General features: G+C 25.7%; 1 protein-coding gene across 1 annotated transcript in view; it reads left to right on the top strand.

The window, feature by feature from the left end:
* The first annotated feature begins 6,840 nt into the window (after positions 1-6,840).
* Positions 6,841-14,371, top strand: part of LOC134830697 (diacylglycerol kinase 1) — a 32,371-nt gene continuing 24,840 nt past the window's right edge. Inside the window, 2 exon segments of the mRNA XM_063844252.1 lie at positions 6,841-6,977; positions 7,178-7,254. Coding sequence (XP_063700322.1) covers positions 6,911-6,977; positions 7,178-7,254 — 144 coding nt within the window. The 5' untranslated portion in view covers positions 6,841-6,910.

Here is a 14,371-nt window from a genome sequence, read left to right on the forward strand (position 1 = left end):
TTAATTAGAAATTATTTTTTTTTTGAAAATATTTTTTTATATTAAAAAGTTAATTATTATAAAAATTAAATATATAATTAATTATAGAAAATAAATTTTAGAATTATTTTTTCAAATTTGATTTAATAAATTTTATTGACTAAAAAATAATTTTACTTTTAATATATAAAGTTTATTTCATAAAAAATTATTTTAATTTATTTTAAATAAAATTAAAATAAAAGAATTAAAAATCGATTAAATAGAGAAATAAATAAAAATATAATTAACTTAATAAAATATTTTTTGAAAATTATTAAATTTTTAATAATTTAAAATATTAAAATGCTTTTCAAATAAATTAAAATATAAAATAAAAAATGCAAAAAAAAATTAAAAATAATTTATTTAAATTCAAAAATAAAAAATATTTTTTATTTTATTTAATAATTTATAAAAAAATTAATAATTAATTTTATATCTTTTTAAAATTTATTTTATTAATTATTTAATAATTTATTTTAAAATTTAATTCAAACAAATTTAATTTTGTTTAAAAAATATTTTTAATGCCTTTCAAATAATTAAAAATATTTATTACTATTTTAAAAAATTTAAAAAAAATTAATTTAAAAAATTTTTTATTATTTAATTAAATTAAAATATTTTATAAAATTATTTAATTTAATTTTTTTTTAATTTTAAAAATAAAATTCAATAAAAAAATTCTTTAAATGACAGATATAAATACTTCAATTTTTATTCACTTTATATATTTATTTTTTTATTTATAATTAAAAACGAAATTTCTTGGAATTCTCAAGTAATTTCTTTGATTACATGTGACAACCTTCACAAATACCTTCAGTCACTCAGTAACGTATTTAGTTTTATTGAACAGGAAATGTTCATCTTTTGAAAAGCGAAGGAAGAAATTTCCTTTATTCCCTTTTTGCTTTTTTGCCATTCATCGATTCTTCAAGATGTTTCTGTTCAATTTTTCCATTCAGCACAAATTTCCTCTTTGATTTCCTGTGACATTTGAACAGCACATTGACAAACATGAAACTCTCGTCATTTATTTGCTAAAACACAAAAATAAATCAATTTTGAATCCTTTTTCAGTTTTAACCTACTTTCCAACGAAAATTATTTAGATTTGCGCTATTTAATGAACACTTTAACATGTTCGACTCGTTTGGCATTGAGTTGTTGCCATTCCGGGAATCGTTAAAAATGTCACAATTTATCGATTGATTTTTCCTTAAGCGATGAGTTTCCGTTTCTCAACTTGTTTTATATCGCCAACAAAAGTCAATAACCAATTATTTTTATTGAATTTTGAAGCGTTGTTTTATTCATCAGGGGCGTCGTAAAAAAAGAGGTTGTAGAATGACACACTTTAATAAATAATTCGTGTTGAAAATCCATTTTAAAAGTTTTCTAAATTTCGTTAAAATTAGTTTGCTTGCATACTTAGACACTTGCCACAAACTCGATAACATTTACTTTGCTTATGGTATAAGTTACGTTTTATAATCCTATCTGCTACGTATCACCTCCGCTTTTCTCATCCTTATGATTCACACGTTTGCGAACAAAATTTATGGAAGTCTTGATAACATTTACTGCCTCACTCTCTGTTTTAGCGTTACGACAATCAAAGTGTTCAAGCTTCAAGGATTCATTTCATATCTCTATAAGTTCGTTATGTGCCCAATAGTTTAGAAAGAGATGGATTTTAAGCTTCATGGAGAAATTTTAAGACCTGAAGAGAAAATTTTAAGACCTCAAGAGGAAATTTTAAGACCTCAAGAGAAAATTTTTAAGCTTCAAGAAAAAATTTGTAAACTTCAAGAATAAATTTTAAGACCTCAAGAAAAAATTTTTAAGCTTCAAGAAGAAATTTTAAGACCTCAAGAAAAAATTTTTAAGCTTCAAGAAGAAACTTTAAGACCTCAAGAAGAAACTTTAAGACCTCAAGAAAAAACTTTAAGACCTCAAGAAAAAAATTTGAACCTTTAAGAGGAAATATTGAGACCTTGAAAAATAAAATTTTTAAGCTTCAAGAAAAAATTTTAAGACCTCAAGAGAAAATTTTTAAGAAACTTTAAGACCTCAAGAAGAAACTTTAAGACCTCAAGAAAAAACTTTAAGACCTCAAGAAAAAAATTTGAACCTTTAAGAGGAAATATTGAGACCTCAAGAGAAAAATTTAAGACCTCAAGAGGAAATTTCGAGACTTCAAGAGAAAATTTTGAGACCTCAAGAGAAAAGTTTGAACCTTTAAGAGAAAATATTGAGACCTTGAAAAATAAAATTTTTAAGCTTCAAGAAAAAATTTTAAGACCTCAAGAAAAAATAAGTTAACATAAAATCTAAAATTCAGTAATTCCTTAAACCGCAGGATAAAATATATGTGTAGGTAGTTTCTTCGCCATCGACATAGCAATAGCCGAGACGATCAGACTACTTATGCACACGTTATACCTTTTTAATACAATCATAAAAGACATGCACGTCTAATTGGTTATTACCATGACTACAAAAATTAACATTGAAAAAAATTGTAGACTAGATGGAGAAATTTCCAAGCATATCACGATAAACTTTTAGCCGCATCTCCCATAAAATCTAGGCTAGAATCTCCTTTTTCATCATTATTATATTATTACTTTACATAAAAAAGCTAAAGAAACGAGTGATGGCACAATGTGATACCGTTTCATTAAAACCAAATTCGATGCTTACCACGTGAATTTCGCACCCGAAAAAATGGTGCGAAATGTAATTTTAGCTTGATTGGGTCCCATGAGAGCTGAAAAAAAAAGCGTAAATGATGATAATAATGATGAATGAAAAAAGTTATTACCTTTCTCGTTGACATGGTTTTTCATCGCGTCAAAGTACGAAGGTTGAAAAAATGAAGAGCGATGACAAAAAAGAAGTGCGAGACTAATTATAATCTTAACTGAAAAGAGTACTTTGGGTGTCAGCGCACCCCTTAATGTGATAATAAAATGGTTAATCAAGCATGTTATTTGCTTATTGAATTTCGTGTTTTTTTTATGGCAATTTTGGGTCGTTAATTTGTTACAGTTATTAGGGGGTAACAATAGACGGGTGACGAGACAAAAGGTAGACGAATATGAAAAATGCCACTTTTGTCTCGTCTTTCATCACAAAAAAAATTATTGCGAGGTTTTTTCATAATTTTTGGGAAAAATAGGGTTAAATATAATATTTGAAGGTAAAAATGTAATTAAGCTGAAAATCTTCCGAGAATTTTGTGGGAAAACCTTTGAGGTAAATTTAATAAAAATTTGTTCCTTAATTTAAATATTTGTTATTTTGTCTTGAAAATATTTTTATTAAACAAAACAAAAATATTTTCAGATACAAAATAAAATGCAAAAGATATTAAAATTTTAATGACCTTGAATTTTTTTATTTGTTAAATATTTTTTTTATTAAAATTTTTACCTTTTAGCTATAAAGATTTTTTTCAAATTTATTATTTTTTTTATATTTTTAAAAATTAATTTTTTAATAAAATTTCACCCTTAAGCTATAAAGATTCTTTAAAAAAAATTATTTAATTAAATTTATTATTTTTTAAAAATTATTTTTTTTTATTTTGTCAAATTTATTAATTTAATTACCTAATTATTTTATTATTTCGATTTTTTTTAAATTAATTATTTTTTTAAAAAATATTTTTTTTAGTTTTTCAATTATTTTGTTTAATTTTTTTTATTATTTAATTTTTTTTATCAATTTTTTTTAAAAATTATTTTTTTTAATATTTTAAAATTGTTTTTTATTTAATTATTTTTTTAAAAATTTTTATTATTTAAAATTTAAAGAATTTTTATTCAATAAAAATTAAATATAATTTTTAAAAAATCTTTAAATGATTTGTTTTTAATATTTTTCAAATAATTTCCTTCAAAAAAAAATCAATAATAATAACAGAAAAATATCTGTCAAAATCTTTTTCCATCTTCATAAAAACATAAAAACCATTAAGCATGTGAACCGGAATCTCCAAGACAAATAAATGATTGATGGCATTATTAACAGGAAATTCATTCCTTTTTCGAGTAATCCGGAAAAAAAAGATGTAATACACAAAAGCAAACAAACAAACACACACAAAAAACATAAACACATCTTCCGTTTAAACATATTTTGTCACGACAAACTTCTCTTTTGTATTTTTTTTTTTGCGCTCTAACTACTAAACAACAACAAAATTTCTCAGAAATATCAAACAGTAGCTGCAGGCTTAAATAATAGTCGAGCAGCGGAGAAAATAATTTCACTTGACTTGCTTTCACAGAGCGAAATAACAGCCAAGTAGGCAAGCAAGCAAAAAGGAAAGCAAACGAGCGAGCAAACAGCTGTCTTGATAAATACATTTTTTTTTTAAGACGAATAAATAAATTTAGGATTTTTGTAACGTTTTTCTTTTGCCTCGAACGCGTTTCCTTTTATATTTTTGCGCGATGTTCCTTTTGGCTGTATTTCTTGTTGTCATTAACTTCACGTCGACGTCGACATCTCTCCGTGTTTGATGTTGACAAGTCATTCCTTTGACACATATTTAGTGTTATTTTTCGTTTTCTTTCAAAGCAAAGTGTTGTGATAATGGAATGTCAAAAATTTCAAAAGAAAATTCATAAAGTCGAAAATTTGCTTAGTTCACAAAATAAAAAAAATTCCTCAAATTTTGTCATGATGGAATGAATAAAGTGCAACCAATGGCAACAAAATATTTTTGATAAATAATAGGAAATAGATAAAATGCCACGAAACAGAGAGGCAGAGGGTAGTATCCATGCCAGGCAGTGATAAATTGTCACTGGTTGACATAGTGATTGTGAAGCAATTACAAAAATTCCTTTTCATTTATCAACAACCTGTGCTTGTGTCGAGAGTGCGAGGACAGTTCGAATGAAAAATTGACACGCAAGTGGACTTCAAATACTTTTGTACGAGGTGATGATGCAAAAAATAACAGATGAACAGGGATGTAGCTATGGAATTTTGGTAAGGGATCCTTATGAAGAAGATTTTTGAAATTTTAATTTTAAATTGTTTTAAGGGGCCCTGAGGTTATAACATACAGAAAATTAGAAGAAGAAATTTGATGCTTTACTTTTAACGATACTTTTTACGATCGGATGTTCGAAGAGCTTTCCAATGATATTTTTGACCAACAAATTTAATTCACAATTATAGCTGTATCAACGAAGATGAACACATATTTTTCAATTTACATGAGAGTTAATTACAAATTCGGCAGAGATCGGCGACGGTATGAACACTCGTAGTAGAGATGTCTTAAATATAACATTTCGAAAAAAAAAACGTTCAAAGTTATAATATAGTTCCTCGAAACATATTTAAGTATCATCTCTGATGTTCCTGATATTGAAGCTCTGGCATATCTAAAATTACCGATAATGGTCTTCCTTAATTTAAAAATCCATTGCCGCAAAACAATATGAACGCATAAAGTCATTTTATTTGATATGGAAACAAATATTTATACAACCAACAATAATTTTTATATAATTATGAAAAGCTTTTAAAAAGACTTCTATCGAACATAAGAACATAATTCATTCACAATTAGAATTTTTTTGGAAAAATAAATTTCTATACTGTTTTTAATTCCTGATCAATATTATTCAATTCATATCTCTTTTATATCTAACAACTTAAAAATATGAAATTACAATTTAATATTTTACAAAAAAAAAAATATCTTGATAATTTTAGTTAGTTAAAATTATTAAAATAAATTATTTTAATTAATTATTTAATTAATTATTTTTAATTAAAATTTGTTTAAAAATTTGATTTTTAACATTTTCCTATAATTTTTTTAACTAAAGAGTTAATAAAAAAAAAAAACAAAAATTTTTATTGTTACAATTGCCTTGGATCGCCATACCTAATATACATCCCTGACAATAATAATTTACTTTACGTAGATAAAAGCAAATACCAAAGGAAAAAAACTCAATAATTCTTAATCAAGTTCATCGTGGTTGGTTACAAACAACAACCAATTTAACACGTGTAAAGCACATGAAGCTTCAAATAAAAAAAAGAAAAAACAAAAAATTAATTTACTGCTGATTTTTCCGCATTCTCTTTTCAATTTTTCACGAAAAAAAAATCACACTAAGCCCATATAAACAAACAACGTACGTCATTTGTTTGTTAGTTTATTTCGGTGAATATCATCTGCGTCATTTTCATGCAACCCGCCATTAGGGGATCATTTACAGAGGTAACAGCTGGGGGTCCGGCTTAAAAATCTCATATAAACACAATATATTTTTTTCTTCTCTTTTTTTTTGTTAATATTTTTATGGGTTGTGTGTCGTCATTGCGCGTAACCAGGCAAACTTTTGATTAAAAAAGTATCAAAAACAGAGGAAATTTGAGATTTTGTTTATTCTTCTTCTTGTAAGAAAATTCTTAACAAGGGCGATGAAATTTCACAAAGCGTCTGAATGTAAATTTATTACCAAAAAATTTCATATTTTATTAAAATCTTATTAAAAAGATTTCTTATCCATAAATCTGCGATATTGAACGACTCTTGAAATTTTCAACTTACATCTTTCCAAAGACAAAATCTCGTTAATTTATTTTCGGTTTCCCTTAACGATCTTAAGCATTCTCTTTTCATCTCCTTTTACAGATAATAGTCATCATCATCAGAAGTAGCTTCAGTATTAAGTAACGAGATTTAATAAATATCATTAAACGTAGTCAATATCATCGTTGTAGTGTGCACAAAAAAATTGCTTGTCATCGAATATTCTTCCAGAACGAACGAGAAAAAAAAATCGTAGAGAAATATTTATCGCTTTACATTTAATTGTATGTTGTGGCAAAACGTATCAAAAACATGACAACACAACGGTGGGAGAAATTGTCACCGACCGAGTTTCAGCAATTACAGGACTTGGCATCATGTAAGTACTATAATATTCGTCCCTAATAGATAGATAGAGAGACTGACACAGATTTATGGCTATAATTTTAAAGGACATTTAAGACGACCCACACACGTTAGCATTTTTTTTATTAGGCTTGACGAGGGGCTTTTTTGTCAGTCAGGCAAATTTATTTATTGTGTCGAAGAGAGAATTTAATATCTTTTTATTTTTCGCAGATTCAACGCGAAAACTACAAGATGTCCTGAATGAATTTTGCGCGCCAACATCTTCGCATAAATTCAATCCAGATGGGGTGAGTAGACAAATTTTTAATGTTCACTTGACTTTTTATGGGTTTCGAAAGGGAAATTATTGTGAAAATCTGAGATTTATTGAATTGAAGGAATTTGCATCAATATTTAATAGAAATTTTATTGAAAATAAAAGTTTTTTTGAAGAAAAAAAATTTTTTTTTGACCCCAATGCAAATTTTAAAATGTCTACCTAATGCACATTTTAAATTCTTGTCTCAGAAAATATTTTAAATTTATTTTCAAATTAATTTTTAACTTTGTCCCAATGCAAATTTTGCTCTTTTTAATATTTATTAACGAAATAAAATTTGACCCAGTTTACATTTTGAAATTTTTCCACAATGCAAATTTTAAATTCTTATCCAAAAAATTATTTTAAAACTCATTTCAAATTAATTTTGAACTTTATCCCAATGCAAAATTTGATTTTTTAAACATTTGCAAGCCAAATAAAAATTTAACCCAGTTTACATTTTAAAATTTTTTAACCACGTGACCAATGTAAATTTAATTTTTAATATTCAAACCGCAAAACTCATCAAACAAAAAAACCTTCAATATTTACTCATTTTGTGTCTTTTTTACTCAAACATTGCTACCGAACATTAATTCCCACGATGAGCAATAAAAAAAATTGTCGCCGCAAACATTCATTAAATTACAAGTTTTCATTTTATTTTCGTGTCTCGTAAAATTCAATTATTATCCTTGTGCAACTCTTGAAAAATAACGGCAGTGAAATTGCATTATGGTCACGCGGCAACTTTATCGCCCATTTTTTTCTCTGTTCTGATCATCATCATCATCATCTCTAAAAATAGAGGACGAGCTTGTACAAAATAAAGAGCGTATCTAATAGACAACAGCGATCGTAAAAAAAATATTTAATTGGAATGCTTTAACGATGCCTCCAGGAATCTTCACATCTCGAGCATTGCAACAAAACGCCTATAAATTAAATTTACTTCCACGAAGAAAAGAATGACAAAGCGAGAGAAAAAATCAATTTCATTGTAACCGGAGACGAGATGTCATGTGTGACGTGATGTGTGATGAGATGCTGCTTTGTAAACATTTACAAAAACATTTCATTTTTTTCACGGAGAAGATGACATGTTTGGAACTGTGTCTGTCACCAAAGGACATTTTATGAAGCGTTTTAAAGAAAAAAATTGTTAAAAAAGGAAAATTACGTATGGAGAATTTTTGAAATGTGCATTGGGTCAAAAATTTTTTAAAGTGTAAAAATAAGAAGTTTTAATTTAAAAAACTTATTAAAATTTAAATTTAAAATATACACTGGGTCAAAAGTTTAAGATGAAAATTTGTAAAAAAATGAAATGTGCATTGGGACAAGAAATTTAAAACTGAAAAATTAACTCACAATATGCTTTGGAAACAAATTTCAAAATTTTCTATAGGAAAGTATTTTAAAAATTTTATAAATGTGCATTGGGCAAAAAGTAAAATGAAAAAAAAGCTTAAAAATTTAACAGAAGAAAATGTAAAATGTGCCTTGGGTCAAATTAAAAATCAATATGATGAGAATTTAAAATGAAAACTGGGCTAAAATTTTGCAAAATGTGCATTGGGTCAAAATTTTTTAAAGTATAAAAATAAAAAAAAATATTTTTTTTAAAATTTAAATTTAAAATATACACTGGGATTAATTGAAAATTTGTGAAAAAAAATATGAATGTGCATTGGGACAAAAAAATATTTCAGTGAAATTTGAAATTTTTTATGAAAAAGAAACTAAAAATGTTTTTCGAACATATTTTAAAATTTTTAATAGAAAAATATTTTAAAAATTTTATAAATGTGCATTGGGCAAAAAGTAAAATGGATAAAAGAAGCTTAAAAATTTAAAAATAAAATAGAAGAGAATGAAAAATGTGCTTTGGGCTAAATTAAAAATTAGTATAATAAAAATTTAAAATGAAAACTGGGCTAAATTTTGATAAAATTTGCAAAATGTGCATTGGGCTATGACAAATTTTTAATATTTTAAAAAAATTATTTTCGTTCAAAAGTTGACATCAAGTTTAAAAGCCAATTTCACACAAATTTTTCACGTATGTCGCCGCAAATTACGTCACACACACAGATAACAAATTCTGGCATGCGACAATTTGTTCAAAAAGACAGCAATTTCCAATATTTTCCATTTTTTCTTCGCTCTCTCATCGTGATAACATCTCTCGATTCAATGAACTTGAAAATGTATGTTTGATGTAAATAAATCGTTATTTTTTTCTCTGAATGTTTACGTTTTGTTTTAACACCTCCAACAACAACGATGAAAAAAAAAACGCTCACGAGCACGACAAAAAAAGTTCGTTTAGCCACAAAAATGTAACCTAATTTTTCGGTTAACTCGTGTGTCGTTTTTCCGTTCAGTGGCAATGAAATAACTCAATCATGAGGAATTTTACCCTTTTTCACCCTTTTTTTTTACTTGACTCGGCATCATGACAAGTGATCGTATTAATAAATACCGAATTACACAAATGATTGCCTTTTAGTCGTCGCTTGATGATGTGACAGAAAGTTCTTTCCTCTTCGTAAATCAATTGTGGCAACGTTCGGGATAAATGTCTTCTTGTCTTGTCTTTGGCGCGAAGAAAAGGGTTTAGTTCGCAGTCAGACGTCTCATATTCTTGTCAAATGAAATTATTTTGAATTTCATAAATAAATAAAAGGAACGGAAACGATATCAAGTGATACTTATCTTGTTCGAATCCCCTTTTTTGCGATTGAGTGACGAAGAGGATATCTTGACATTTATTGATGCGGTTCAAGATTACGTCAATTTATTATGTTATTGGCATGTGAAACAAATTTAATTTTTGACTTAATTTAAAGTATCCGGTGGCTAAATTCAGAATTCGATAAGAAGAGTTAATTGAATTTTTGGCCAAAAGGTTGAAAAGAAAATTGAGTTATTCACACAAATTAAAAAAAAAAATATTTTTCCAATCGAAAAAAATTCTTCCTTAATTTTATTTACGAAAATAAAATTAACTAAATTTATTTATAATATTTTTTTTTCATAATTTAAATATATTTAATTAGTTAAATTAATTAATAAAAAAAATTTAGCATTTTATTCATTAAATTTTAATTAAAAAACCTTTTAAAAAATTAATTTATCTAAATTTTATTTAATTTTTAATTATTATTTTTTAATTAATATATTTTATTTTTATTAATTTTTTTACATAAATTAAAAATATTTTTTTTATTTTGATTTTTAAAAATTTATTTTTTAAAAATTAAATGAATAAAATATTCAAAAAAATATATTAAAAAAATATTTAATTTTTCAAATATTTCATATTTAAATAAATATTTATCAAAAAATAAAATAATTGTTTAAAAAAATTATTAAATTAATTATTTATTTAAAAAAAATCTTTAAAAAAATTTAAATTTAAAATTTTTGTAAGGTCTAAAATAAGTTTTGAAAAATCAAAATAAAAAAAATATATTTTTAATTTATACAAAAAAAAATTATTAAAAAACTAAATAAAATATATTAATTAAAGAAAATAATGAAAAATTAATAAATTTTAAATAAAGTTTTTTCTTAAAATTAAATAATTTTTTTTTTATTTTAAAATAATTATTCTTTAAAAAAAAATAATATAAAAAATATTTTTTAAATTTTTTTTTCAAAAATTAAATTTAAAAATTAAAATTAATTTTTTTTAAATTTTTCAAAGCCTTTTAACAATAAATAAAAAAAAATCAAACATCCTTGAAAACATCAACAAACATTAACTTGTCAACTTGCCATATCTCAATTTAATTATTTTCCTCGTGCATATCTGATACAATTTATCACTGTTTGCTTCATGTTAGCCACTCCTACCTTTCAATGCAAAACACATAAAAAAATATGTAAATTAAAGAAAAAATGCAACGCTAATTAAAACTGATGGCAACTTTTAATTTGATTATCCGATGCACTGAACATCGAACATTTTTAGTTAAAAAATATCACGAAACCATAAAAAATTAATTTTAAATTAAATTCTTCGAAAATTTTCGAAAAACATGCGAAGATTCCCGGAAATTTTTGAAAAATAAATTTTATCAAACCAACAACAAAAAAAAAAAGTTAATCAAAAAAAGGTCAAACCGCGAAAAATATTATTTTGTTTGTTTACCGTACCTTGAATTTTTCGCCGTAATTTATTTATTTAATTTCACAACATGTAGTCGTGCACAAATTAAATGCACGCGAATCTGAATAAATAAACATGATTTATTACAAAATGGATAACTTACACACACAAACATGAAAATTTTTAATTGACACGTCTAATTATACGTTCATAAAAGAGAAAATTGTTCATTTTTCACTCGAATTGATACAATTCTATTTGTTGCATTTAATAATGCCATGTCGGTTACGTTGGCAACCATCTCCCTTCAGGTACGCGACTCCCTTTAACTAGAAAAAATATTTTTTTTATTTATTTTTCCTCTCAATCACGTTTCGGCTGAGAATTAGTGCGAGTGTCACGTTGCGACTCTGATAAAATTCGTGGAAAATCGTGCGTTGATGCAAATGAATCGAATATTTGACAGCCTCATTAATGACTTTTCGTTCGAAAAAACAGGACATAATGAGCGAAATATGGGTCACGGTTGAATATTTAAGCAAGTGAGCTTTAATTCTTCAACCAAAAATTCAATTCGACACTCCAGTTGTGCTGTAAAATAAATGAAATTATGTAATTTTTACGATAATTTGAATATAATAAGGCGTTCAACACGAACCATATGGCAGAGTTACGAAAAAAAAATCGTCGCTCTTACGTAGGCGAAGGAAAAACACAGAAGAAAAAAATGTAGAACACACGAAAAAAAATATCGTCGTGCAGAAGACATTAAACGAACGTGAAAAAGAAATCAAAACTGAATTTCTTTTATTTCTTGCCATTCTCGTACATGAAAATTTTTCGACAATACTCGAGGAACTTGCCAACAACCCATTCTCCCTTTACTTTTCTCCGTTTTCGCCAAAAAACGCGAATTTTTACTACTTTTTGTCTGTTTATATCGCATTACACACACAAAATCCTCCTTTTTTGGTAAATAAGTGAAAAAGTAGGTCCACGGAATGCCAGAAGGACTTGCGGCAAGATAGTTTTGCTTTTTTGGACTGAATTGTTGGAAATAGAGAAATTTTTATTTACATGACGCGATATTCATATGACGTCATAAGAGATTTTATTTTCATATGTATAGAGGATGACAATAAAATCCAGTTTACGTGGAATTGTGAGGCACACAATTACCGTCATAATCCACAAAAGTGATTCGGAGAATGCGAAAATAGGTTTAGATTGGTTTTGATGTCCATTAAGAGATTTGGAAAGTGACTTTTAGGTTTTAAATTTGACAAATTTTAACTAAATTTTTATTAAATTCTTCAATTTCTTAAAGAAATTAATTTAAATATTTTTTTAAAACTTGTTTTGAATTAAAAAAAGTTAAAACTTGAGTTGAAAAATCCAAGAGCTGAAAAAGTTAGCTCTTGATCTAAAATTTTTAATGAGGCCTAAACCCCATTTTTAATTCAGTTATTAGCAAAAATATGTCAATTTATTAATTTTTTTCTCAAAACTGAGGGTCTTATGTTAAAAATTTTACGTTTTAAAAATTTTATTTAAAATTTTTAATTTTTTTTAAATTTATTTTTTAATTTTTTTAACGAACAAAATTTAAAATGATAAAAACTGAAAAGTTAGCTCCTCATTTTTTAGTTTTTTTTATAGAGCTGAAAATTTTTTAAGTAGATTTTTATGAAAAATAAGTCTTTTGTAATAATTTTTATAAAATCTGACAATTTCAGACCATTTTATGTAAGAGCTGAAAAGTTAGTTTTTCACTAAAAATAATTTTTGAGAGCTGAAATTTGTTTAGATTTTAAAAAAAGATAAATTTAACATAAATCTGAGAGTTTTGGAGAAAAAACTAAAAAGTTAGCTCTTTGTTTAGAATAAAAAATTGAGAGCTAAAATCTGTTCAGATCTTGAAAAAAAATTAATTTAACCATAAAACTGAAAATTTTGGAAAATCTATTCATTTTGAAAAAAGAGCTTTTAGTTTTTTGATTTTTTTATGAGAGCTAAAAAGTCAGTGTTTCATTACAAATAATTTTTGAGAATTTCAAATTTATTTAAAGTTAAAAAAAGATAAATTAGAAATAAATCTGAGGATTTTAGGAAAAAATCTAAAAAGTTAGCTCTTAGTTCTTAAAATAATTTTTTAGTCAGAATTTTTTTTTAACTCAGTTTTGAATAATTTTATCAACTTTTTATAAAAACTAAACATTTTTCAAGCCACAAAAACCAAAAAAAGGCGCTTTTACCTTTTCAGCTCTTCAACTCCGTCACAAACACTGGAGCTAAAAATAAAATTCTCCGCATTTAATTTTGCTTTCATCGCCTTTACTATGCTGCCCCCACACTCTGCGCCATTCCAACACAAAACTAACTAGATATGGGACTGATAACAATGAGCATTGATGGTGTGTTATTTTTTTCGTGTCGTGTGCAAAATAGCAGAAAATATATTTCTTGTATACAGAAAAGACAGCAAAAAAGGATAAGTCGAAGTTGATTTTTTGTGTTTACGACAAAGACACGTGAACGTTCCTATCTCACAACTATCTGGCGTTTAAGTATCGAGGACATTAGTAATGCCTTTTATTATTCTTTTTTTTCTTCGAGGTTTGTTTGAATACAAGCCATAATGAGGCTCGAATGAAGTTAATGAAGACAATCGCTTATTCAATTTTTTTTTTTTTCATTTTGCGTAAATGATTTTTTTTGCACACTGCTTCGTTACTTAATTAAAAAATGTAACTTTTACTAAAAAAAAAAACGTTGGGAACAAAAGGAACTTTTTTTTATTCGTTCGCTGTGACATTTCGTACAACATTGAAATGGAAAATTAAATTTTTATTGTCAACTTTACGGAACGCATAAAAAGAAGCGAAGAAAGAATTCTGATCGATAAATGCCTCACATGGAAATTAAAGCAATGTTTACCCTTTTTTCGCGTCGTTGAGATAGATATGAGAGCAAACAACGTCAAAAG

Source organism: Culicoides brevitarsis, chromosome 2, assembly GCF_036172545.1.
Source record: "Culicoides brevitarsis isolate CSIRO-B50_1 chromosome 2, AGI_CSIRO_Cbre_v1, whole genome shotgun sequence".
In the NCBI taxonomy this organism is placed as follows: domain Eukaryota; kingdom Metazoa; phylum Arthropoda; class Insecta; order Diptera; family Ceratopogonidae; genus Culicoides; species Culicoides brevitarsis.